The 23,670-nt window shown below is 39.2% G+C and overlaps 1 protein-coding gene across 3 annotated transcripts in view; it reads left to right on the top strand.

The window, feature by feature from the left end:
- The window catches only part of MACROD2 (MACRO domain containing 2), an 841,263-nt gene that overhangs the window by 768,959 nt on the left and 48,634 nt on the right, over window positions 1-23,670 (top strand). For 2 of the 3 annotated variants that reach the window (XM_027653978.1, XM_027653977.1), the window contains exons 11-13: window positions 4,866-4,946; window positions 17,085-17,150; window positions 20,529-20,597. In XM_027653978.1, coding sequence (XP_027509779.1) covers window positions 4,866-4,946; window positions 17,085-17,150; window positions 20,529-20,597 — 216 coding nt within the window. The remainder of the gene's footprint in view (window positions 1-4,865; window positions 4,947-17,084; window positions 17,151-20,528; window positions 20,598-23,670) is intronic. The other variant, XM_027653979.1, reaches the window with a different exon arrangement.

Below are 23,670 nucleotides of genomic sequence, written 5' to 3' on the forward strand. Positions count from 1 at the left end.
GCATGTGTAGGACCTTTGTCAGAGATAGAAATCTTCTCAATCTTACCTAAATTCCAGTGCCCTTAACTTCCTTTTGGCTAGCTGTTTCTGAGGGCCAACATTAAACCAAGAGAAATCATGGAGAAACACAGGGTCACAAACCCTTTGGAGAATGCAGTTGGATGATGAGGTGGAGGTTACAGAATCAGTCCTAGTTTAAACCTGGTTTCAAGAATTAGAGGAAAAAACCTGATCCTGGTTTGGTGACAGCTGAAGGCAGTGGGAATAGGTCCACTGGCTTCAGTGCACAACAGATTAAGCCTTAGGAAAAGAGAATTAACTGGGAGTAAGGAATAACAGATGACCAAATATGTGTATTATTGAGTGATAGATGCATTATGAAAGTAATCTGTCTTGTGTTTCTACCACCCTGAAGTGCAAATATCTCATTACACACAGAAAGACCTTTCTTTCTATGATTCCTCTTAAAAATAAATAAGGGAATATCTCAATTACATCTACCAGATAATATCCATTAATATCTACATTAATGCTATCAAATCAACAACCACAAACGATCATTTTAGCAAGTTAATCACATAATGTCACTGCATATATTGAACATACTAGAATAAGACAAACATTTAAAAATAAAAGTAATCCAGTCTCTTTAAATATACACACTCAACACCACTCTTTTAATGGCATTTGGCTCATGGGATTTTAACCCATCAGTCTGTTATTCTGGATGCTGTGTCTTGGAGCAGCTGCTGACTTAATGGCACCATTTAATTCGAAGTGCTCTAATCTTATCATATGTCATGCAGTTGCTGTTAAAATGGTTTGAGTCAAAAGGGCAGATAGAGTAATACTGGGTACAAACCTGTGCAGTTCTGCATCTCAGCTTTCTTTTGTAAATGATTTCCTGCATAAGCCAAGAGAAGGACCAGATGACCCAGTAATCTTGTCTACCTTTATCTTCAGTGATTTAACAGTGCAGAGTCACAATGCTTTAATGTTTTAAGCTCTGTTAAGAGGAGATTATTCTAAACTTTAACTTCTGAAGGACTTCGCATATTCGTGCCCAGAAGTGTGTGAAATAAACCCTAATACTGCCGGAATTATGGACTGCATGGGGAAATTACAGAAGCATGTGCTACTTAGGAATTTCTTACACAATAGTATCATATTATTATGCACTGACATCAGTTAATTCTCTTACTTTTAAAAAAGAGATTAATGAAAAAAAAACCATACAGGAAAGAGTTTCAGTTCCCAATCTGTATTCTTCCTCAGCCTGTTCAGCTTCACTCTCTGCCAGGTACCACAAACCTTTTGACCTCAGCTGTATGTCTGTTGCCACACTACTGTCATTTCCCATCAAATAGTTGTTCCTAATAAATGCCCTGCTGGTTATCCTGTTTCTATCCTGACCATCCTAATTAGCCACCTATGATTACTTACAAGCCACAGCCAGCTAGAACAGGAAGAGGAAGGATCTCATTCACACTAATGAGGAAAGCCCTGCTATAATCAAGCTGTATAAATACAGAATTTCTTTATTTGTTCCACTGTCTGCACACTCTTACACCTGGATATTGTTTTTTGGAGGAATAATCTCCATTTTCCTGAGATGAAAATAGCAATCACTTGCAACCAGGCAAATTTGCAAGTTGTGAGGGATTTTGGGAATAGGTTACTTGCAGACAGACTGTGAGACTTAAGTGACTTGTTGACACTCTGAATTAGCCTATAAAGAAGAAATGTTTCTCCCAGTGGTAGAGCTCAGAAACCTTTTTGCACAAGTGATCACAATTAGAAAAGCTTTTAATATGATCAGTTCATACACCTGTCTAGATGTGCTCTTTTTAATCAGAAATTTGCAGACAAAATGCTGTAATATTTGGCTAACTGTTATGAAGGACATACATATGATTGGAGAGCTGAAAGGGTTAAGAGTTGTATTTTGAGCATGATAAAAAGATTTTATTTTGAAGCCCACACAAGTCCTTTTCTGTCTCTGGAATGAGGGATTTCTGCAAAAAAGAAGCGAAATTGTGATTGAAATCTTGTTCTCCTGGGATGCTGCCTTTACATCCTTTTGTGAGCATTTTGAATGTTCTTTATAGAGTGCAAAAAGATCATTTCTTTTGAGATAGTAACAGTTCTGACTTCTCTGAATGCATGCCCTCCTCCCTCTCCTTCTTTGTGCTGTCAATTAAGATGTTGGTTATATTATCTAATGTATTCAGATAGTCCTGAAAGACCAGGCTGGACATTTACACTTAAACTTGATTGACATTTGACATGTGGGACTGGAGGAAGCTTTACAGATTGGTTGGATGATAAAATTCATCACTAGAGGGGCAAGTGTTGATTGAAGCATTTCTATTGATTCAGTCCCCTGGTGTGAACCATTCTCAACCAAAAGAGAGAATGTAGCAGAAAGTTCAGAGTGGCATTGGAACCAAAGAGGCCATATGTTGGTATGGTCCACTATAAATACTAAAGTTATTTTTTAAAAGAGAGTGTTGGCAGGAATCAGTCTTTACAAGTCTGGTTATTTACAGGATCTCTCTTTTGTATTGAAATTCTTGTTGGCCTCTATCAGCATTGCTCCTGAGGAACCCCCCTAAAGGGTTGACAAAGCGTGTCTTTATTTGGCAGCTTTCGCCTGTATTTTTCTGTATGGTATTTCTGGTGGTTACTCTTACATTATCACCACTCCAGAAAGAAATTCCTCTTAGCACTTGAAAACTCTTGTTTTCCTCAAAATATTGTGTTTGAATTTCAAATTTAGATGAGCAAACATGATGACATGACACATGACACGTCCTATATTAGGTGCTGTCAGGAACATTCTACCACCTGGTACCAAGCCAAACCTCAAAGCTTGTTCTGCTCTGCAGTAACTGGCTTTATTTACCAATTGCTAAGGGTAAATTCATACCATGAGCTGTATGGAGTTCTAGAAAGAAAGAAAAATTCCATTCTAATAGAAATTTGTAAGACCAATGTTCATTTTGGTCTTTTGTTGTTTTTTTCTTCTTTTTTGCATAATACTCATTACTTAAAATTAAGCAAGTGAGATGGAATTTAATTACTCACATGCAGATCCCGATTTTGGAATTTTTATTGACATTTTGAGCTACTCTGCCACCTTCCCAATCCGTAGTTCTTCTGGGTTTTTTGAGCATAAGTACAGAATAACCAGTTTCTCAGGAGGGCAGGCAGGATGATGTTTCTTTCTTCCCTGGGCTCCATGCAAAGCCAATGATTCCCTCTGTTTTCTGTCTCTTGAATGAACACAATGTTCACAGAATCATAGAATACCCTCATTTGGAAAGGACCCACAAGGATTACCTACCAACAGTAGAGTCCAACTACCCCTTGGCCCTGCAAGTTCCCTTTCCACATCCTCACTTACTACTTTCACACTTCCTGGTTTGAAACTTTCAGCACTTTGGTTCTAGATATATGTAATTGTGGAAGGGTAGAAGATAAAAGGGGAGAATCTACTGCTCTTAGCAGAGCAGAGTTCTTTATGAGGTATCTGGTTGCCAAAATATCTCTTAAGAAACTCCAACATAAAGAATAGATCATTGAGTGGGCTATGTGTGACAGCAGAAGAGACCCTGGGAGTTTTCAGAACACTTAAGCAATATATAATATACATGTAGATAGTTTTTTCCCAGTTATTAATTAGCCAATCAGTTTGAAGTAATACCATAATTCTCATTTTTTCATGGTGAGGCAATAAGGGTGAATCAAGTGAGGTCACTTCTTTCTAAATTTCCCAGTTACGAGTGGTCAAGGTTTCTTTGCATCATGCACAAAACTATGTTTTCTTTTGACCACAACGAATCAGAAGGTTTAACAGAAAGTCTAATGACAGAAAGTCATTTTCCCGTCACGGTTGAATACATTCAGTAGGTGCAATGAATTGAGTTTTAATTGTCTACCAGTCACTGCTTTCGTTGTTAAGCAATGATGTTTGAAGAATGTTTTAATTAGGCAACCTGCTTTCGTTAAATGTCTTAATTTATGAATACCCTTTATGCCTAATTTCGAGCTTGGCCTCTTTTTACTAACAGGCTTTCTGTGCTACCAGTTTCTGCCTCAAGGTGTATCATAGAAAACAAATAGTAATTTCATCCTTTATGTTAAGATGACAGGATATTTTGAAAATGTTGTAGAAAAAGTTCATAGTTTTTAAAGTTTAATCACCTGATATTAAACACTGTGAACTTCAGTTCCTACAAATAAGGGAGATCTCACACTTGACTGTGCCTCAGTTACTTGTTTTACTCCTTTTCCTCCATCTTCACGTTACTTACTGGTTGGAATGGATTTTTTCAGCCATAACATTTCTATCTTGTAAAGCTTTAATTTCCTTAACTTCACTATCAACCTTGCTTCCCTACCTTTCATTTCATTACTAATTTCAGTCAATATGCATTTGTTACTGTGTTACAACTGTGAATGGAGAATTGAGCTGAGAGGGAAAAATCATTTTGTTCAGATTATTTCTCCATGGTTCCATAATGCAGTAGAATATATACTATGTCTAGAAGTAGGAATTACAGCATTATTTTTTTATTATTTCTGAAGAGATTAAGAGCTTGTGAAGGAGTATGTTATTTCAGTGTGAGCTTTCTTCACTGCTGTCATGTGAAAGTCCAGTCCAAGCTGAAAGATACCTATTATGACTTTTATAACAAATGCAGTAATTAATTTTAATAAAGAAAGATAGGCATTGGATACTAAATGGAGCACTGAGATAAAATGTACTTATAGTTGTGGTATCACACAGGATAATTTCTGATAAAATAAAACAGTTTCAAAAGTAATATACATAAATTTGTAAATTTTTATGTTCAAATAAGGATTGGAACAAAAAGGCCAAACTCCACCTCCCACAAAGAGCAAAGCGGAGCAGCCTGAGGATCTGCAGGATGATGCTGAAGGTAGGTGGTCTGACAGTTTTTCAGAGCTATTAATCAGTTTTACATTTGGAAAAGTTTACTTTGAATTCTTAGGAAAGAACTGGAAAACTTTCGGTTAATGATGCTGTTTGCACATACTTAGAAAGTTCTTTTTGGCCTAGATCATAAGATTATAAGTCTTCTGAAGTATATTTCATCCAAAGGAAGATTCACAGTTATAAATGCTATTTTTATGTGGTGGGACTGCTGATACATCTTGATAAATTGCTGGTGGTTTATCTCTAACCTGTTCTGACTTTATGTAATTAATAAAACCAAATGTAGTGCATATAGTGCAGGGCTTGGGTCATAGTCTGGTTGGTTAAGTTGGTAGCTGCTGCTAAACACAACTTTCGTTTTCTACAAGAAATTTTTGCTGTATCCTTTTCCTTCATGTAGTGTTTATTTCTCTAGACCTTATGCAGTGTAGTACATCTATCCATGGTCAGATTATGCCTATTGTGTTGTTCCTCTAAAAGTACTTCCTGCACTTGAGTCTTCACAGAGCAGCTTGTCCATGTGTACAGAGGCAAATGTGATCTGTGTTGTTCTAAAATTGGATCAAAGTATCTTTTCTTAATCTGTATCTCATTGGTAGAGTTGTTAAAAGATGTTAACATCAAAGACTTATATTCAGAGTGCGCAGTTTCACGTGGCTCTCAGATATGTGGAAGAGCAAAACTCCCCAGTGCTGAAGAAATTGCCCTTCTGTGAAGCAGTTAAAAGGATGAACCTTAATGTTTAATCCATGACAGTTTCTTATCATGGATTCTCTTTGACCTAATGTTCCTCAAATGACACATCTCATTCTGCACCTCAACCAGTGGCTCCACAATCTTCAGCATTTTGACCTAGCGCCGTGTGTTGAGCTCCTAAAATATTCTGACTGGGGTATAGTGTGAGTCATAAAGAGCAGAAAAATGTTAACATCTATCACTTTAAGTAACTGCTAGTAACATCCTGTCACTAACATTGTGACTGGTTGTTAATAGCAAGTACTTAAAGCAATAGCTGTCATCGCCTGGAAGGTGTGGGGGACCCAAGAAATTTCATCCCGCCTGGGTGTCTTTCCTTTCATGCTGCACTGAACCTAGATGATATTAAAAAACCAATTTTATGTTTGGATTAGAGAATTCAGCGATGACAAACCACATGTCCATTTGTATGCAGGCTAACCAGCGGGTGGGATCGTGTTGTCGCTTTCAATATTCCTGAACAGGCAAAATAATAATAGTTTTACGATATATTCTTACCTGGAGCGTGGCTAAAACTTTTCATTGTATCAGTGTCTTTAAAAAAACCCCCAAAACCCCAAAACAACAGGAAGAAGTTTTGCAAAACTGTGAGGTTTTCCTTCCATTTGAAAATTTGCTTATGCTGTTTCACTATTTCTGTGGCTCACTAGATACAGTTTCCTATTTTCCTGTGCCTGTCTATGTTTCCTGGTGACTTACAGTTCACTTTATCAAGCACAAATAAATGCATTGGAAGGGCGAAGTAAATAGTATGGCAAGGGAATGATTGCATTATCCTCGAGCTGTAAAATGCAGGAACTCCTTGAATTTGATGCCATACAGTAGATTTTGCTGATGCAGAATTGAGGTCTGTAAAACATAATCACTGCTGCAGGATTTAATCTAGCTGGTGACAGAGCCATCATCTCCTTAGGCAGGAACTGGACCTGTAATGTTTAGGATTGAAAGTCTAAATTTAGACTTGAGAGTTGTTGTGATGTGGGAAATATAGGTAATTAAAGTGTTTGCTGAGGGGCTTGGGGAGAAACCTGGATTGGATTTCTGTGGTATTACCTGTGCCTCTGGAAGAGGAGACAAGCAGTTGGGCTTCAGACACTGAATTCCTATAAAGTTGCTGAGTGGCTAGAGTCTAATGTATCACACCTGTGAGCCATTTCCATTGAAGTAAATGGGATTTGCACACATTTGTCTGAGAAGAGGATTTAGTTCCTCCTGGTCTAATTATTAGCTGTTGGCTTTGAGTAATTAAAAGAACTTTTAATGGGGAGCCTTGGAGATTATGAAAACTCCAACTATGTGACATGAACCACAATCACGTGTCTGAGTAATTTTGTTTAGGTAGGAGTTTGTCTTCACTTCCAAAAAGCCACCTTGTTCTCTTGTGTTATTTTCTTTTAAACATAAAAAGAATTACTGAAAAGCTAGTGCATATAAACAGTCTTGAATAAAACACAATAAAGCCAAATTCTTCTTGAGGTCAACTTGGTTGAATTTCCCTCACAGTGAAACTGAAGTGCTTTATGGTTCAGTGTGTTTGGGCTTTGGGATAGTTCACATGCTTTAGGTACCCTAAGTTTAAAAAAAAAAAAAAAGAAGAAAAACCCCTACAAAAATCACAAAACCAAAAAAACCACAGTAAACAAAAAAACAACCAACAAAACAAAAAAGCCCACAAAAACCCAACCCATAGCTTTTAGCAATAGAAGCAAGTCCAAAGATACTTATGTTTAACATAAGATGTTATTTTCCCCTTGATAACATGACTACCAATAAAATATTTAACAAATATACGCTGAGGCACGGGCAGAGCTCAATATATTTTCCTCTGCTTGGTGTCAGTGTCCTTTTAGACTGAAGATGGGAATACAACTTGCAATTTTACCAGCCTCATGCCTGCCCTCGTGGCAGTCTCTAAAACCTATTCCACAGTAATATTTCTGCTGTAATATTTTTCTCCAGCATGCCAGGCTGGTTCATTGGCTAGACGTAATAGAGCAATATCTTTTCAGTGCGTGTACAAACCTTCACAGAAGATCAGGAAAAGTAGGTTCCTTCATTATTACCCTCTTTGCAATCAAGGAAAGTTGAGTAAGTGGCTGTATGAAAGGAGCTTGTTTTGCAGTAAGCTAAAATAAACACTTGACATGCTAATGAAAGCAATTTTATATTGAACCTCTAAAGTATTAATGGTGTCTGTTATTATGCTATTAGATAGATTGTTCTCTGCCTCCAGACTGTTGATAGAGAAAAGCCAGTGTGAACTGCACAGCAGATTCTCATGTCAATGGCTGTATTTGGTAGTTTTTCATTATAGGGATACTATCTGGGGAAATGGATAGACTGGATACTTGGAGAAACATCCTTTACTCCCAGGTTCCCTGCAGTGTTTTGGGTTTGACATGTGCAGACATGCAGTGTGATTTTCTTTTTTTTTTTCCTCCCTCCCCTTTCCTGCATCCTCGGAGAGTAAAAGCAGCCAGAGATAATTTTGCCTTTCCCTCAGTCAGGTGTATTCAATGATTGAGTGATTTTAAAGTCTCAGGTGAGCAAGATGTGTTTGGCACTAAACAAAACCGAGCACATCTGACTTCAGTAGCTCCATAACACAATCCTAAAATAGTTACATAGACAAAATGGCAGTGCTTGTCACAGCGTAGCAGCCACAAGTTGGCACAAATGCCACAGGTCTCCCATTCTTATCCTATTTGTTGTCACCAAACAAAAGAAAACCATTTTTACCTTTTTGCCTAACAAAACAAAAATTTAAAATGCTCCTTGTTTCTCTTACCTACCACCCCACACGTCCTCCCATACGTAATGAACAGCATGGGGTGTGCAATAGATTTTCCCAATAGTGGGATAAGCAAAACTGTTTACCCTTTCCTTCTTTATGGGATTTCTCAGATATTACATGGAGCCTGCCTAAGAGCTGCCCAATCCATTCCCACCATGGTCTGTGGGGGTCAATATTGTGTCAAAGATGCTCCTCCTCTGGCAGAAAAATTATCAATCCAAGCAGCAAAAGCCGTTTCTGTCCCTCTTGAGGTCAGGACCCTTCTTGCCCTCCTTCAAGGAATGTGAAGACAGACCTAGAGCTCTGCAAGTTGTCTTGCTCCAGCTTTTCTCATATGCTACTCCCCAGATGAATGCTCAGATTCCTCCTGATAGATTGATAGGCCATTGGTCTCCCGTGATCACCTCTGCTGAGGCTCAGCGTCTGTGTGAGGAGCTGGAATGTGTTAGTTGTTCATCCAGGATGAATTTTATCTGCTTTCCATTCACTTGGTGGGAAGGAGAAAAGTTTGATGGATAAGCCAAGCCAGGAAGGTCAAAATGAACACAAATCACCTTTAAGAGAATTGATAGAGTTGGTTCCTTTGCCTGATGGGGTCATCACACTTTGTGCTCTTGTCTTTCAAGGGTAACATCACATGTCTGAAATGTTGCTTGGCAGTGTCAGGAGTCCAGGCTCACCAGCAGGCACCTGCATGACTTGGTGGATGCTCTGTCCATGAGAGATGTCAGTCTGGTGATTGGAGTACACAGCAGAAATGAGGTGAAATGAAATGGCATCTGATCTTGACAACTCATTGGTCCAGCAGGTCAGAGCCATTCAGTAGGATGCTCACTGAGAGGGAGACACCCTGGCTCCTCATCCCTTCTCCCAAAAATGTTTTCATGCAATGATAAAAAGCACATAGTTTTGGGAATAGAAAATAAAACTCAGTGTGTAAGACTCACGCTTAGTCCTTTAATTGTGAGATTAACAGAATTTAATCTCCTGCTTCTCCTTTATATACCATGAATTTTGCAGCTCTGCTGCTCACTCCCTAGATTCACGGGGAGAGATATAGTGTATGCACCCACCACCAGAGTCCAGAGCACTTGGCTTATGCTGCATTCTGCTGATGTAGGCTCCATCCTTTCTGGGGCTGAGGGGATGTGTACAGCAGCTGCTCTGTGCTGCCATTACACAGGGGGGTACAAAGCATCTTCTCTTAGGCCCTTCCAACACTGTGCAGGCCTGATTGTCTCTCTCTTTAAGGTATGAATTAATATTAACTAGCTTTGACTTCTGATTAGTTTTAAAATGTTCCGCAGTTAATAGCAAACAGGCCTTTATCATTTGATAAATTGTAGCTATACTCCTTTTTTGCATCCCACAGGGCAGTCATATTCTTCAGTGAATTTCTGCTCCACTGATAATCTACTAAAAATGAACGTCAAGACACGTAATTATATTTCAAAAAACACACAGTCACTTATTCAGCCTTAAAAGTGCTCCTTCTTATTAAGATGGCTTAGAAGTTGCTGTCTTCTTTTTGCCACTAGACCTAATCCTTAAATAAAATGTTAAATGAAGATAAAGTACTACAGAAGAAGTTCCCTGGGAAGCATGTGTATCAAACATGCCTGTGAAACGTTTCACCTTAATGCAGATGGGTTATATTTAAAGGGTGGCTATTAACCCCCATCCACTGTGGTTGATAGCTTCTCTTTTCACTTCTGTTTTGAAGTCCACCATCTGTCTTGACTGATTACAGCTTTCAGAATATTGGGTGATCACCTTCCACTTAGCCAGGGGTAAAACAGGGTGTTATCTGTATTTTGAGTTGTATTTGCTCTCTGAGCAAACACTTCTTAGAAGAATCTTTCATCACTGAAGTGGCTTCTGCTGTTCCATTAAATTGCTGTGCAGTGGCTACACAAGATGACTTGGGAAACACAGCTCATTTTGGCCTCCGCAGGTGATGTGCAGTCCTGTTGTGTTGGCCATTTACTCATTTGGGTTTGTTTTAGTGACCTAATGTACATCTGTGTAACCACACCAGGCAAACAGTTGCAATTCCTGGTTTTGCCCGGAGTGCTCTGGAGTAGATTTTCTTCGTCCTGAGATGAGCTAAGGTGAAAAATACTAAGTTACTAAAGTGACTAATGCAGTGTTGTCAGAGGAGAATTCTACACGGTGACACACACCGGCGTACCTGCAGGGGCCTCATCTGTCAAGGAATTCATTGCTCATTTCTAAGCATGATGTGAATAACAGTGAACCATCAAAATTGTTCAGGTCCAGTGCAGGAGACGACAGAGCTGGTCCCTTCATTCTGAAACACTGATGCAAAATAGTCCATGGTTTTGTTTGCATTTTATGCTGTTTTTAATGAGTGTATTCTCCTCTGTGGCTTCTCTGTCTGTTTCCTCAATTTGTGAAAAATTGTAATAGATCTCATGTTTTATTTTGACAGCTTGGGAAAGAAGCTGTGTGGCTGTCCTTTGTGGTGTGCAGTTAGTCAGTCCTTAGGCATATCAGGAAAGAAAAAAGAGTAAATTGATATAGTAATGACAAAATTTGTGATTGTATTGTGACCTTCACGCATGGGGTCCCTTTCTTTCTCTGTCTCTTGGATAGGACTAACTGTAGGGCCAGGAGTCAGGGCTCCTCCACACTGCTCTTGAGCATGCATCAACTCACATAAGTGATTTCTGTCTCCTTTTATACGCTATAATAACAGTGATAATACCTTTGCAACAGTGTGTGTATTTTTTTCCATCAAAATGCCAGTTCTATCTTTGTCCTCTGCATGGGCTGTGATATCTAGGGTGTGATGTCCATCCGTATTCTGGTTATGTTGGTCAGCTCGAGCTTCCAGGAGATGTCTGCCTTCATAATGTTTTAAACAGTCACAGAAATAGCAGTGCTCAGCATCCTTGGCAATAAAATGTTTGATGTCCCCTCCCTGGTACCCATACTGCACAACCCGAGTCAATGGAGAATTGCACCCAGTGAAAAGCCAAACACAACGTTCCTACCAGTGTAGGTATGAAGTGAGTTGGGGCAATTCAGAGTACTCCTGTCTTCCAAGCACCTCATTTGTGCTGTAGCTGTTCTCCCCTGTTCTTCCTTAGCCAGGAGAGGCATAGCAAAACCAAGATACTTGCCTAGTGTGTGATCAACGGAGGAGTGAGGCAAGGGGAACACGCCTGGTGACTTCAGTTGGGCTTTAGCTGACACTCCTATATTTCTCAGGACATTAAATAGGTGAAATACAATAGTGCTATTTTTAACTTCTGAGATAATCCACTCAAGCTACAGTTTTGTCATTCTTTTCCCACACTCCTGGGCAAAATGCTGCATGGAAATGGAACCCTGTTATTTATTGGGCTGACAGCTTTGCTGGGCTGGGTGCACTCACAGGGCTGCGTCTGCAATGAGGTGAATTGTTGAAGCAGCGGAGAGGGAAGAAGTCTCATAACTCCATTAAACAATTACCGCAGATAACTCGTTACTAACCCTTCTTAAAATTTACCCCAGAGGGGTTATATACAAGTAGTGATTAAAACTGACCTAAATCATAATTTAATTAAAAGAAATTAAAATGCAAACTGAAAGTGTTCAGTAACCTCAGGCCACCACCCTAATGATTCATTTTAATGTGTTTGTAGTTCTGCAATAATGGCCTTTGTGTGTATGTGCTTCTTCGTTTATGTCTGATATCATTTTGCCACTGGAACAGTTTGAAAATGGTTGCAGGCTATATAATCTTGAGTTTCTATATGGATACATGTGTGCTTTCTTCTCACATTTTAGGAGTTTCACTGATGCCAGCCTATCTACTTGTGTGCAGAATGTAACAGCTGTAAGATCAAGGCATATATTTTTAATTTTCTCATTAATTAGTTTCCCTCTTGTATAAGAAGGAACTTCGTGTCATTAGTATGATTACCATGGTAATATTTTCGTGCTGTGAAAAAGATAAATCAAAACTGGCACCTTTGACAGATCTTGGTTTGTGTTTGCATTTGTCATAGAAGAAAGAAGCACAGGCCAAACCAATAGAGAGATGCCACGGTTGCTGGCCACCCAGAGAACCAGAGGATGCTCCCAGACTTGTATGGCAGAGCAATGCAGGGATGTAGCAGGATCAAACCTGGTGTTCCAGGATGTGGTGCCTGCACAGATAAAGATGTGAACCTGAGGTGGTGGCCCTCTGTCACTTTTATTTCTACTCTGGGAAGGAGAAGGACATTTGAAGAAACCTTACTCTGATTGGTGACACCCTATGGATAAGTACAGCTTTCTCAGTAGTGAAAACAGTTTTATTACTAATAACATTTATGTTCAGAAATTAGACTCAATTATCCTTGTGGATCCCTTCCAAATCAGGATATTGTATGATTCTGTGCTGGAGGAGTAAAAATAGTCTGGTTTGTACTGATTATGCACAATTTCTTCTTTTAAATGAAAAGTACGTAATCTACAATTCTGTTTTCTTCCAAAAAAATGTCTTTTTGCACCAGTTTTTGAGATACTGACTTTAGCCTTGGCTCTAAGTGTGTCGCCAGTTGCTTGTGAAGAAAGATGCTGCTGAGGAGGAGTAGATGTATGAGCAAACCCAGCACTTACTCAGCTCCGAAATGGGAAGAGCCAAGAGGCCAGCAGGCTATTAGTATTTTTGACTTTCCATGTTTGTCACAAGAAGATGTAAAAAGCCACATACCTCCAGGCTGTTGGAGAGAAAATGGAGGAATACCTGCTCTGAGAGTTTGTCCCCTGTCCTTTCATGGGGATCTCGTCCCAGCCCTCTCCCATCTGACTGCTGGCTTATTATTTATCATATTATCTACTTCATTTGGGGGCTGCCACTGCATCTGGCACCTTAATGTGCATGCTAAATACCTCTTTGTTACAGAAAGTGGGCAGGCACTCTCAGAGTATCCACTTTTCAGGCTGAATTAGAAATGCTACTCGCTTTGCCAGCTTGCTGAGCGTACTGATTGATCCCTGTTTAGCCTCTTTTCTATCAAATATATCATTTGGGGGAGGGGCATGAATTTTCTTGATGATCTCAAAGAAAATACCCAGGGGAGAGAGGAAGAACCTAACAGGCAATAGTCAGCTTGGCAAGAGAAAGCAAAATGTATGGTCAGGAGTAGATATATTTGAGTGTCTGATTTTGTTTGTGTGGTGCTACTGTAATTCTCAATCTCCTGCTTTTTTTTCAAGTGACTGTCATGCCAAGGGAAAAGAAACAGATGTTCCCGTTTGTCTTGTGATGTGGCTCAAAATCATTTACATTTGGTGGCCTAAAATGACACGACATGTCGTTCGCCACTTCCTGTATCTCCTTTGGAGTGAGTGACAGATTGCTGTTCAATTACCAGTATAATAGAAAAGCAGATATCGTGAGGACAGATTTCACCTAAAGGAAATGCAATCACCAATTGCTGCAGTAGTAGAAAGAGAAGGATGGCAGATACTGTAGAAGCCATCCAGTGGAAAAGACATTTTTATTATAAATAATGTCATGGGGAAGACTCAAGGGAAATGCACTGACTCTGGCTTTTCTGCCTAGAGAAAAGGAGAGCCAGGGGTGAGTAAAAATATGGTAGAAAAATTGGCTTGCTACTCTTGTAAAATATATTTCCATCTCTTTGCCTTAAGCATGTGCTTCTTAAAGACTTTCCATTTGCTCTGCACCAAGCTCCAATGGAGAGCAATAATTACAGAAAGACTCTTCATCAGTCGAAGACACTCATTAAAAGAGTTTTTTAAAAGTGGAAAAAACTGTTTGTCAGAGGCTTTGGGATTAGTCACTTCCCCACCCTATAGTTTGCTTTCTTATTGGTGTATTCGTGCTCTGCTTTCTCCCTTTCTCCTGAGATAAAGATATTTTCCAGGCCAAGCAGAGTTTAACCCTTCCTTCTGCAAGTCATTTACTTGAGCATCACTTGTCCACTCTTCATTTTTTAGCATTCCCTTCTCTGTATTTCTGTCAAAGTCACTTGATAGGCACAGCATGTACTTTCAGTACGCTGATCGAGATGAATTTTCATGTCACGATCTAGTCAGTCAGTGGGTCAGAGTACAAGAGGTGAAGTTCCTGCTTAAAGTCTTTTACATTTTTCTCTCTAAAGGGACAAAATAAAGTGTTAGACGGAAAACATGTTGAGAATCCTGTAATTTTTGTTCTATTAGACCAGCTTTAAACAGTGAATGTCCAGTGAAATAATAGATTTAGGATTGAAAAAACATGGTTTATCTGATAGTCTGCTGAACCAGATGTTCACCTAAACTTTCTCTCGTAGTTAAACTTTACTCTGAGTAAGTGATTTAAACAAGAGATATAGTCCCTTTGCAATAAACATAAATGAACTCTTGAAATACCTGGTTTTAGTCAAATAACTCGTGGCTATAGTCATACTTGTTATAATGGATGTAGAAACAAGTATCATCTGGAAATGGAGCTTTGCATTGTGAATGCAGTAAGGTAATGGCTGAAATAATGATTTTCAGTGATATATCAGTAGTTACCATTTATGCCTGACCTGCTTTTTCTGAATGTAAAGTCTTTCTGCACAGAGTGCAACATGTTGCACTTGACCATAATTAAATCCTTTATACTTTGATGCTGCTCATTTCACAGTGATGCAATAATCTCCTTGGGTCTGACCTACTGGTAAAGATTTTTCCAGTGCTGCTGCACTGTTGTTTTATAGGGTTGTCTTGAACATACTTTTTCTTTCTGTAGCTCCTGAAGTAGGTGACTTTATCCCTTTGAAACACATCTTGGTGATGAAAAGGGTTTTTTTTCTTATTTATGAACTGATGGCTACATAGCATACAGAGTGCCAAGCCTGTGTTTTAAGAGAAAAGGGGAGGGGGAGAAAAAAGTTTATCTTCTAGTACAGCTAAATTTCTATTTTGCATGTGGTCCTCCTATTGTGTGTGGACAGGCGGAACACTGCTTTGAAAGTAATACTTTTTGATTACAAGTGGGGGAAGGAAAAACCCAACAGGTTTTATCAAGCCATTTTGGTCATCCATGTAATGCAATTTTTTACAGGTTAGAGCTCACTAATATGCTAAGAAGTCACTCTAGCAAGTCACCCATTAAGGCTGATTAGAATCAGGACAAAGAGTTACCAGGGGGGCAGAAAGCCTGAGTCCTCGCTGATGGCCATCAGCCGCACCCTGCCCACCTCCCCTATCTCAGGCGAGGGGTGTCAAACTCCTGCTCCATCTCCTCTCCTCCTGGGAGCAACTCTGTGCAGGGTCAGCCTTGGAAATACTTCTCCACTAGTCCCATCTGCTGGATAGCAGGATGAATTGCCTGCTGGAAAGAGGGAAAGCATCATAGCTCAGCCTTTAAATAGGAGCTGGATGCAGCGTGCCACCAGATGTACATCTGCCAGTCTGTGCTATCTGCTCCCTCTGTTTTCCTTCCATCCACCTAATCGCACCTGGACCACTGCTGTTCCCTTCACCAGGTTCCATGTGCTAAGTAAAAGTGAGGTGAGGAACTTTAGCAGTGTCACTTTAGAGAAGCTCTAATCACAAAAACCCAGGAGCCACCAAAGATCACAGCAAAAAAATATGTGTATCATTATCAAGCTATTTCCAGGCCTGGGAATGAATTTCCTTTCTCCCACTGTATATGCTCAGCAGTCAGTTTTTCAAATGCCTCATTAAGGCTGGTACTCAGCTGTTCTCGTTGTGCTGGAAAGGAGGGAGCGTGGCCATCGCATCCGATCCCGCATGCTGCACTGCAGCCTCTCATATTATTATGAAGCTAAAAGAGCCTTCTCCATCGTTGAAAATACAGAATTCCTAATATATTTCTTACCAGGGCAAGCAAAGGTTAAGAGAGCCATAGACATTGCCCAGGGTATTACTGTTCTTGGTAGTAATTCGCTGTTTGCTACCTGCCTTCCAAAAGGCAACTGGAGGGTAGAAAATGGATAATGAATGCAAAGTAGGGGAGAAAATTGGGAATTAATGTGAATGTAAAAAGGGGAAAAATGCATTCAGTCCTAGCAATCTTACTTTGGTTTGATTTGCTCTCTTCTTTACAGTTGTTTGTGATGCATTTTTATACTTTATGTTAAGTGGCATTGTGGCTTTTGCTTTAAAATTCAGTTCAGGTGATTCTTACCTTCCATAGGCATTCATGGGAGTTTTGCAAGGCAGAAACACAGCCACTTCAAGGATCCTGGGGAAATGTTACTGGAGGAAAATAATCCTATGAAAAAACTCTTTATAAAATACATAGATGAAATTCAAGTAACAATTTCATTTATTGCAGAGAGTTTTTAGGGAAGCTACCCTTTATTTGGTATCATTATTTTCAGTGAGCCTATTGAGATAAAATCTATAATCCTCATCCTAAGATATGAAAACATGCCTGGTTTAAATGGAACTGGTCCTGTTGGCAGGTGTTTTCAGTTTACCTTTACATCTCTCCTCTTTTATCACAGCGCCTTGCTGTAAATTAGCAGTTTGTGCTGAATTGGATACAATTAATATTGCTGCTGCTGTTACCAATAAAAAGATGTATCATAAATAATTTTTATGTGCTTTTCTCAATAGGTGGTGATGGCACAGCAGAGAAGCAAAACACCGATGAAACTGAGGCCCAGAGCCAAGAAGCAGGTTTGTGCCCAGCTCCTTAAAGGCCTATCTTAGACTTTATCCACTTGGTGAACCTTAGTGAGTGCTATTGAAGGGGAATGTTTGGACACTTTCACCAGATTAGCTCAGATCTTGAGCAATTCTCCCATCAGAGACCAAAACTTCATTCATTATGAATGGATGTGTTGCAGTGCAGGAATGCAGACTTAGCTTACTAGCTTACTAGCTCTACATTCTCCCTTTAAGGTGAACTCCCTCTAGCTAATTTTCTCACTAGCAAGAAATAATTTTTTTCCCCTCTGCATAGAATAGAAGTGGGGGAATAGGAAATTTGGAGAAGAAGGAAGCAGGCGGGAGGCTCCTTTTGATGAAAACTCAACTTTGGAAGATTTTAGAAGGTATTTTCAAGTTTTTAAAAAATATCTGCACAAGTCTCAGCAGTTTTGAAAATTTAAATCCATACAGAAAGATATTGATTATGCTGTGAGTGAATGTCAGAGTTCAGAAGCAGAGGGTTTTGCAGATGACATGCTTATAAATAATAGTGAGCTCAGTATGTTGAAATACAATGTCACTCTGTGCTCACAATAGGTTTTCTATTTTTCTTTTCTGTTTATGGTTGTTTTTTTCATCCTGCCCACCTCTGTTCAGTGCAAGAGACAGTTAGAATTAATCAGTTACCAAAAGAGCCAAAGTGGAAATCAAAATGTCTATATATTCCCTTAATTCTTAAGTATTTCTTTTAGTAAACTATTGCATGTAACACAATGCTTTTCTTGTATGGTTGGGTTTTTTCTCATTGTAGTGCATAATGTTGCCTAAACATACTTAATCCAGGGAGAATGAAATGGTTTGCTTTGAAACTTCTTTTTAATCAGATTGTTTTAATCAGATTGTTTTCAGTATGTGGAGAAATTGAGCTGAAGAAGGCCAGTCAGCAAACACGGGAGATAAATTTAGAAGGCCTATATTCCTGACTTATCTGGTCTGCTTCCTTCATTGTGGTAACGAGGGTCCTCCTTTTTGTCCTGTGCATCGGGCACTGTGTTTGTGGAAGCGCAGCTTTTTACTGCCTGCCCTCCACAGGTCATTCTTCTGCAGCTGAGTGCTAACATCTGAGGCTGTCCACACGTGCTTCAAGTCCTTCTGTGTTTTATGTCCTCTTTATCACCTCTTCTGTATGTCCTCACGTGGGGCAGGCAGTGGGAGACGAAGCCCTTGGCACACAGTATTAAAGAATAAACTAGATTGCCGTGGACCTCAGCAAAATTTATCCTCCCCAAGATAAGCATGCAGTGGTGTTTCGTGAATGCTGGAGGGCAACCACATTTCCTTTCCCAGGTTTTTCACTTTCATACTAGTCATATTTTAAACAGGCAAAGGGGACCAGGGAGAGGAATGAGTTGTTCTGTCTGAAACGAGACTCTGTTTTGAATCTCTGACTAGGCTGGGGCATATCTTTTTCCAAGCTATATTGAGCCTTTAACCATACCATGTACTGCTTGGCTGCCAGCTCACCTAAGAACTACTACTGCCCAGAGCTCCTGGCAGCAGCTGCAGAGGTTCCTGTTAAACCCAGTTATAGCATCTACAGATGCCCAATACAGCCCCCTGTGCTTGTCAGTAATAGTACCTCTGATGAGGTGTGTATTTCCCTGGTATTTTGGTTCACAAAACAGTTTGAATTAAATGCATTTCTTTTTTCCCAAGAGAATGAAGGAATATTTACCTCTCAGAATTATTACTTCGCTACTGTAGATGTCTTAAATGCATTGTGTTTTTCCCAAAACCGTCATTATGACTTGTAGCGATACGAGCTGTCAGAGCTGGTTTATCAGAGCCATGGGGTACATTCTTGTGCTATCTTACATTGGTAGTCATGTTTCGTTACTCTCAGGGAGAGCGTCAGAGAAAAGATCCAGACATTTAAAGTCTAGGATCCAGAAAATGTCATTCTTTAGGAACGCGGTTTAAGTATAAGCCTAAAGACAGCATTGTGCCCACGCACAGCCCATTAATCACCTCCTCGGCCACAGACACACGGTGTTACGGGGAAAAAAATTATTTGGCTTAACAGTTGAAATAGTGACAGGAACAGAGGGGCACAATTACCTCGAGTTAGTTACATCCACCTAATGAGTTGCTGCTGCTTTCCAGTCTATGCATTGCAGAGACAAAGTATCACCGGGAACTTTGAGGTTGCTGCTTCTGTGCCCTCTCTTGGCACTGGAAGGTTACCTGGTTTTCCACTGTCCTCGGTTGTATGCCTAAAACATTTCTAAACACTACAAGCGATCGCTGTTACGAGCAATGCCATTAAATGTTAAAGTTCTTATTTGTATTTTCTAAACCAAAAAGCATAACTTTCATCTGAGTGGGACAAATCATATCCTTGATACTGTGAAAGAAAATATAGGACAAAAAAATTGACACTGTATTCTTACCCAGTCCATTACACGAATATTTATATATTCTTATTATAGTGAAAAATATAGTGATATTATAGAGAAAAATATATATTATATAGAAACCTATGTTAGTGAAAAAGCAGTAATAGTCTGAGAACACTGAAAATTTTCAGCTATTATATGTGGGGTTTTTTTAAAGTCTGGCCTCCAGTCTATCATCAATGAACTTCACACTTAACACATGGAGAAACAACATGGCAGGTGGTTCTGAGCTCTTGTTTCAAGGTAGTTAAATATACTCAATGGCTATATTAGGAAAAAAAATTTGTCAGAATCGTCAGAGACAAGTCTTTTGAAAGAAATGAAAGCCTAGAAATGAAAACAAAAGCTTATAAAGGTTTTAGAACTATAAAAATTACACAGAAAAAGCAACAGCGAAAGTTTAAAGATTCTTTTGAATTCAGTATCGCTTGTATCTATTAACTGAAGTAGTTTTACCTGCCTACCATTAAAAAACTCCAAGCCACATGTTTTTAGGGACTTGCTAAATTTTCAGTCCTGATTCAGGAAAGCTTCTATTTTCAGGAAAGCATTTGCATTTAATCATTTCGATTTCAATGGGATTCATGGACATGTTTAAAGTTAAGAATGGCATAATTGTTTTTTCTCAAAATAGATGGATTAAATGAAAAAAGGAATTTCAGAGCAAATAGCAACACCAGCCTACCCATGAAACCAATAGCTATTTCTCTCTCTGTATTGTGAGGAATTGAAATATAGACTTGATCTGGCAGTATTTGAATGTAAGTTTACCTCTTGTTTAGGAAAGACAATCAGATCAGTAATGGCCAGTGAATGGATGGAAGCCCAGTAAATGAAATTCAAGTCTAATATCTTGCCTCAGTAAGGCGTAACACTTTTTTTCAGTAAAGTGGTCCATCAGTTTGCTATCTAATGAATAACTTCTCTTTCATTTCCTTTGTTCCTATAGATGAGACAAAACCTTCAGCTGCAGCCAACCTATCACCATCAGAAGACACAGAGCTGAGTGAGGATAAAGGTACAGATTGGAAATTGTGTTTTGAAATACCCAGTCCCAAGTGGGCATTTCATGAAGCCTTATTTTCCTTTGTGTGGAAATTGCCCAAATCACAGTTGAACAATACAGAAATAGGTAAATGCTTGGATTTACATTTACAAAAGTGTTTGTAATGAAGTACTTGACACCAGCTGTTGTGCTGGTTAGGAGTGACACTGTGAATTCCTAAGTCTCCTTGTTATGGAGTTAATGCTAAAATATCATACATGACATTTCCAAAATAAGCCTAAAGCCTGGGCTCACTGAGATGACTCACAGGCGTAAAGTTAAGTGTGCATGACTATCTCAGCAAAATCAGCTCCCTGTTCAGTGTTCTCCTGATGCAGGAAAAGAAAAACACAATAGCTATAAACACATCAGGAGGAGACAGGAGGAGATGAAGTCATAATGGAGAGGGAGAAAGTACTGTTTATCTTGTGCAGACTGTGCTGGGCACTCAGATCATTTAGTTTGTGATAAATATTTAAAAGTGTCACAGGGCCAAATGACAGGGAGTTTAGGAAACGAGAGAGATGATCTAATATAAATGTTTCAAGCTGAGATTTTTCCTGTAGAGTTGTTGGTTTACAGATAGGAACCAGGGCACAGCTGTACTGTTTTTGATACTCTATGATAATCACACTATTAATTGCTGTGCCAGTCTACTAATTTTGGCATTTTTGTGGGGGTACATCAGGAAAAATCCTGGCTGATATATAAAATTTTCGCTACTGGTAATTCGAAACAGGAGTTACGCTATCTATGATAAATACAGTTCATCAATACAGCCTTCAAGAAAGACAAATAGAAAATTTTAATGCATTTCACTGAGATAACATAATTATTAACATCCATTAACTTATTTATTTTAAAAGATTTAATGTTTAATTCAGCATCACTGCTTGACTCTCTTCTCATTTTTCTAGATAAGTGTGACAGGGTGTGAGATCCTGCCCTTTTGTTCCAAAGCCACGTGCTGGAGAGCCCACATACTTACCTGATTATGAGTTCAAAGCCTTGTGCAGGTTGATTTAAGGGCTCTTTTAACTGATTGATTGATCCTGCACAGAAAAAAAAAGAAGCCACAAACCCTTGCTAGAGCACTTCTTTTTGCTGCTTCACAGATTGAAGTCGTGGCAAGGCTGGAGGACGGCAGAAATAGTGATGGATTCAGTCCCAGCATGGCTGCTGGTTGCCTGTCATTAATTTCTCTTGTCTTGATGACATTTGGCCTTGTTTATGTATCCTGTATCTGTACGAGTCCCCACCATCTGGGTTTATGGTATGAGTGTGAGGCTCACAGTGAGGCCTTGGGTTTGGATTTTCCTTTGCTGTCTGCAGTTGTACTGAAGATCCCAACAACTTGGTATTGTTTTGAGTGCATGTTCCTGACTACGAAGACAACAGTCTTCTGATAAGCTTTTCAGTGGCCATCTCAATGTGTAACCACTCCAGGTTTTTGCCCCACTGTATTTATAATCTCTTCTCAGGAAAGAAGTCATATTGGTGCTATAGGTCTCACTTTTCCTATGATACATTAAGAATATATATAGTGTTTTCTCCTCTTCTCTTGAGAGGTCGATGGAGAGATAGTGCCCTGAGAGATCCTTTGATGTCCTACCTCTCCTCATAAGTAAGATGGAAAGCATCTGGTACAGAAAAAATTTAGCAAAAAATAATCACAGGTTCAAACCAATCTATATATACTATATGGCCCATTTTAAATGAGTTTGTAGCCCCGGCACAATCTTGTACAGAGAGGCATATTTTGTTTGTAAAGCTGTACAAGCAGGAAAAAAAAGAAAAGAGAAGACCATGTTTTGGGATTTGCTTGCTAGTTTTTCTAATGGAACCAAGAATTTTGAACAATGAGGCCACTGCATGCACCAGGCCATGGTTTTAATCCTTATTTCCATCAGAGGATTTTCAATTTTGCAGATTTTTATTATGAGGGTGGAGAGGCACTAGAAGAGGTTGCCGAGAGAAGCTGTGGATGCCCTATCCCTGGAAGTGTTCAAGGCCAGGCTGGATGGGGCTTTGAGAAACCTGGTCTCGTGGAAGGTGTCCCTGTTGGGGAGTTGCAATGAGATGATCTTCAAGATCCCTTCCAACCCAAACCATTCAGTGATTCTTTGATGATTCTGTGATTTTAGATTTTGAGTTATTTTAAAATGAATACTAGTGTTACAAAAAAACTTGCTACCACTTGGGAAATGGCACTTTTACAAAATCCTGGCATTTCTGAAAACACCTGCTGCTCCCAAAATAAATTTCAACCTTCAAATTGTTTGCCCACTGAGTTAACATAGCTAAAACCTACCAGGTTCTGGAACATACTGATTTCTGTAGTTTATCTTCAACTAAGTGAACTGGATGTACAGCATTTAGAGAAATTATATTTTCCCAGTCCTTCCACCTAATTACTGTGAAAGGAGATTTGTGGCAAATAAGTCTAGGCTGCATATTCCCAAAATGCATAGTTTAAACCACTCAGAATAGGAGGTTTCCATGCCTGCTATGGAAGTATAACAGTCTTTCAAATGTCAGCTCTGGTGAGTGCACCAAAACAAGTACTTTGAGTTCCATTACAGTTGACTAGTTTTTTTTCTGGGTTTTTTTTTTTTCATATTTTTGGGATTAGAATATAGCAAACCCATTGACGTAGTTATTTAGTGCTTTAAAATGTGGTGATATTCAAAACAGAGCACGTGCATCTCTGCTACCATGAAGATCTAGTATTTTTGTCATGTGTGAGTCATCTTTATAATTTTCTTTATGAAGGAAAGGAGAAGGATGGGAAGATGAAAGCAGTTTTCATGATAAGTGTGGGACACTGCAGGGATCACGTTTTGAGGGGCTCAGATTCAAATTAAAACCTCCTGTAAGACTGCAAATCTCACACTAATGTAAAAGTATATCTCTTCTGTTACAGTAGAAGAGACACTGTCCAGGAAAAAAAATTGTCCACAAAGGCCCAGTTTGCACATGACCTTTGAGCAAAACGAATTTTCTGAGTGCTTATCTGTCCGCAGAAAAAAAAAAAAAAAGAAAAAAG

Source organism: Corapipo altera, unplaced genomic scaffold (genome assembly GCF_003945725.1).
Source record: "Corapipo altera isolate COAL_440 unplaced genomic scaffold, ASM394572v1 70, whole genome shotgun sequence".
Classification (NCBI taxonomy): domain Eukaryota; kingdom Metazoa; phylum Chordata; class Aves; order Passeriformes; family Pipridae; genus Corapipo; species Corapipo altera.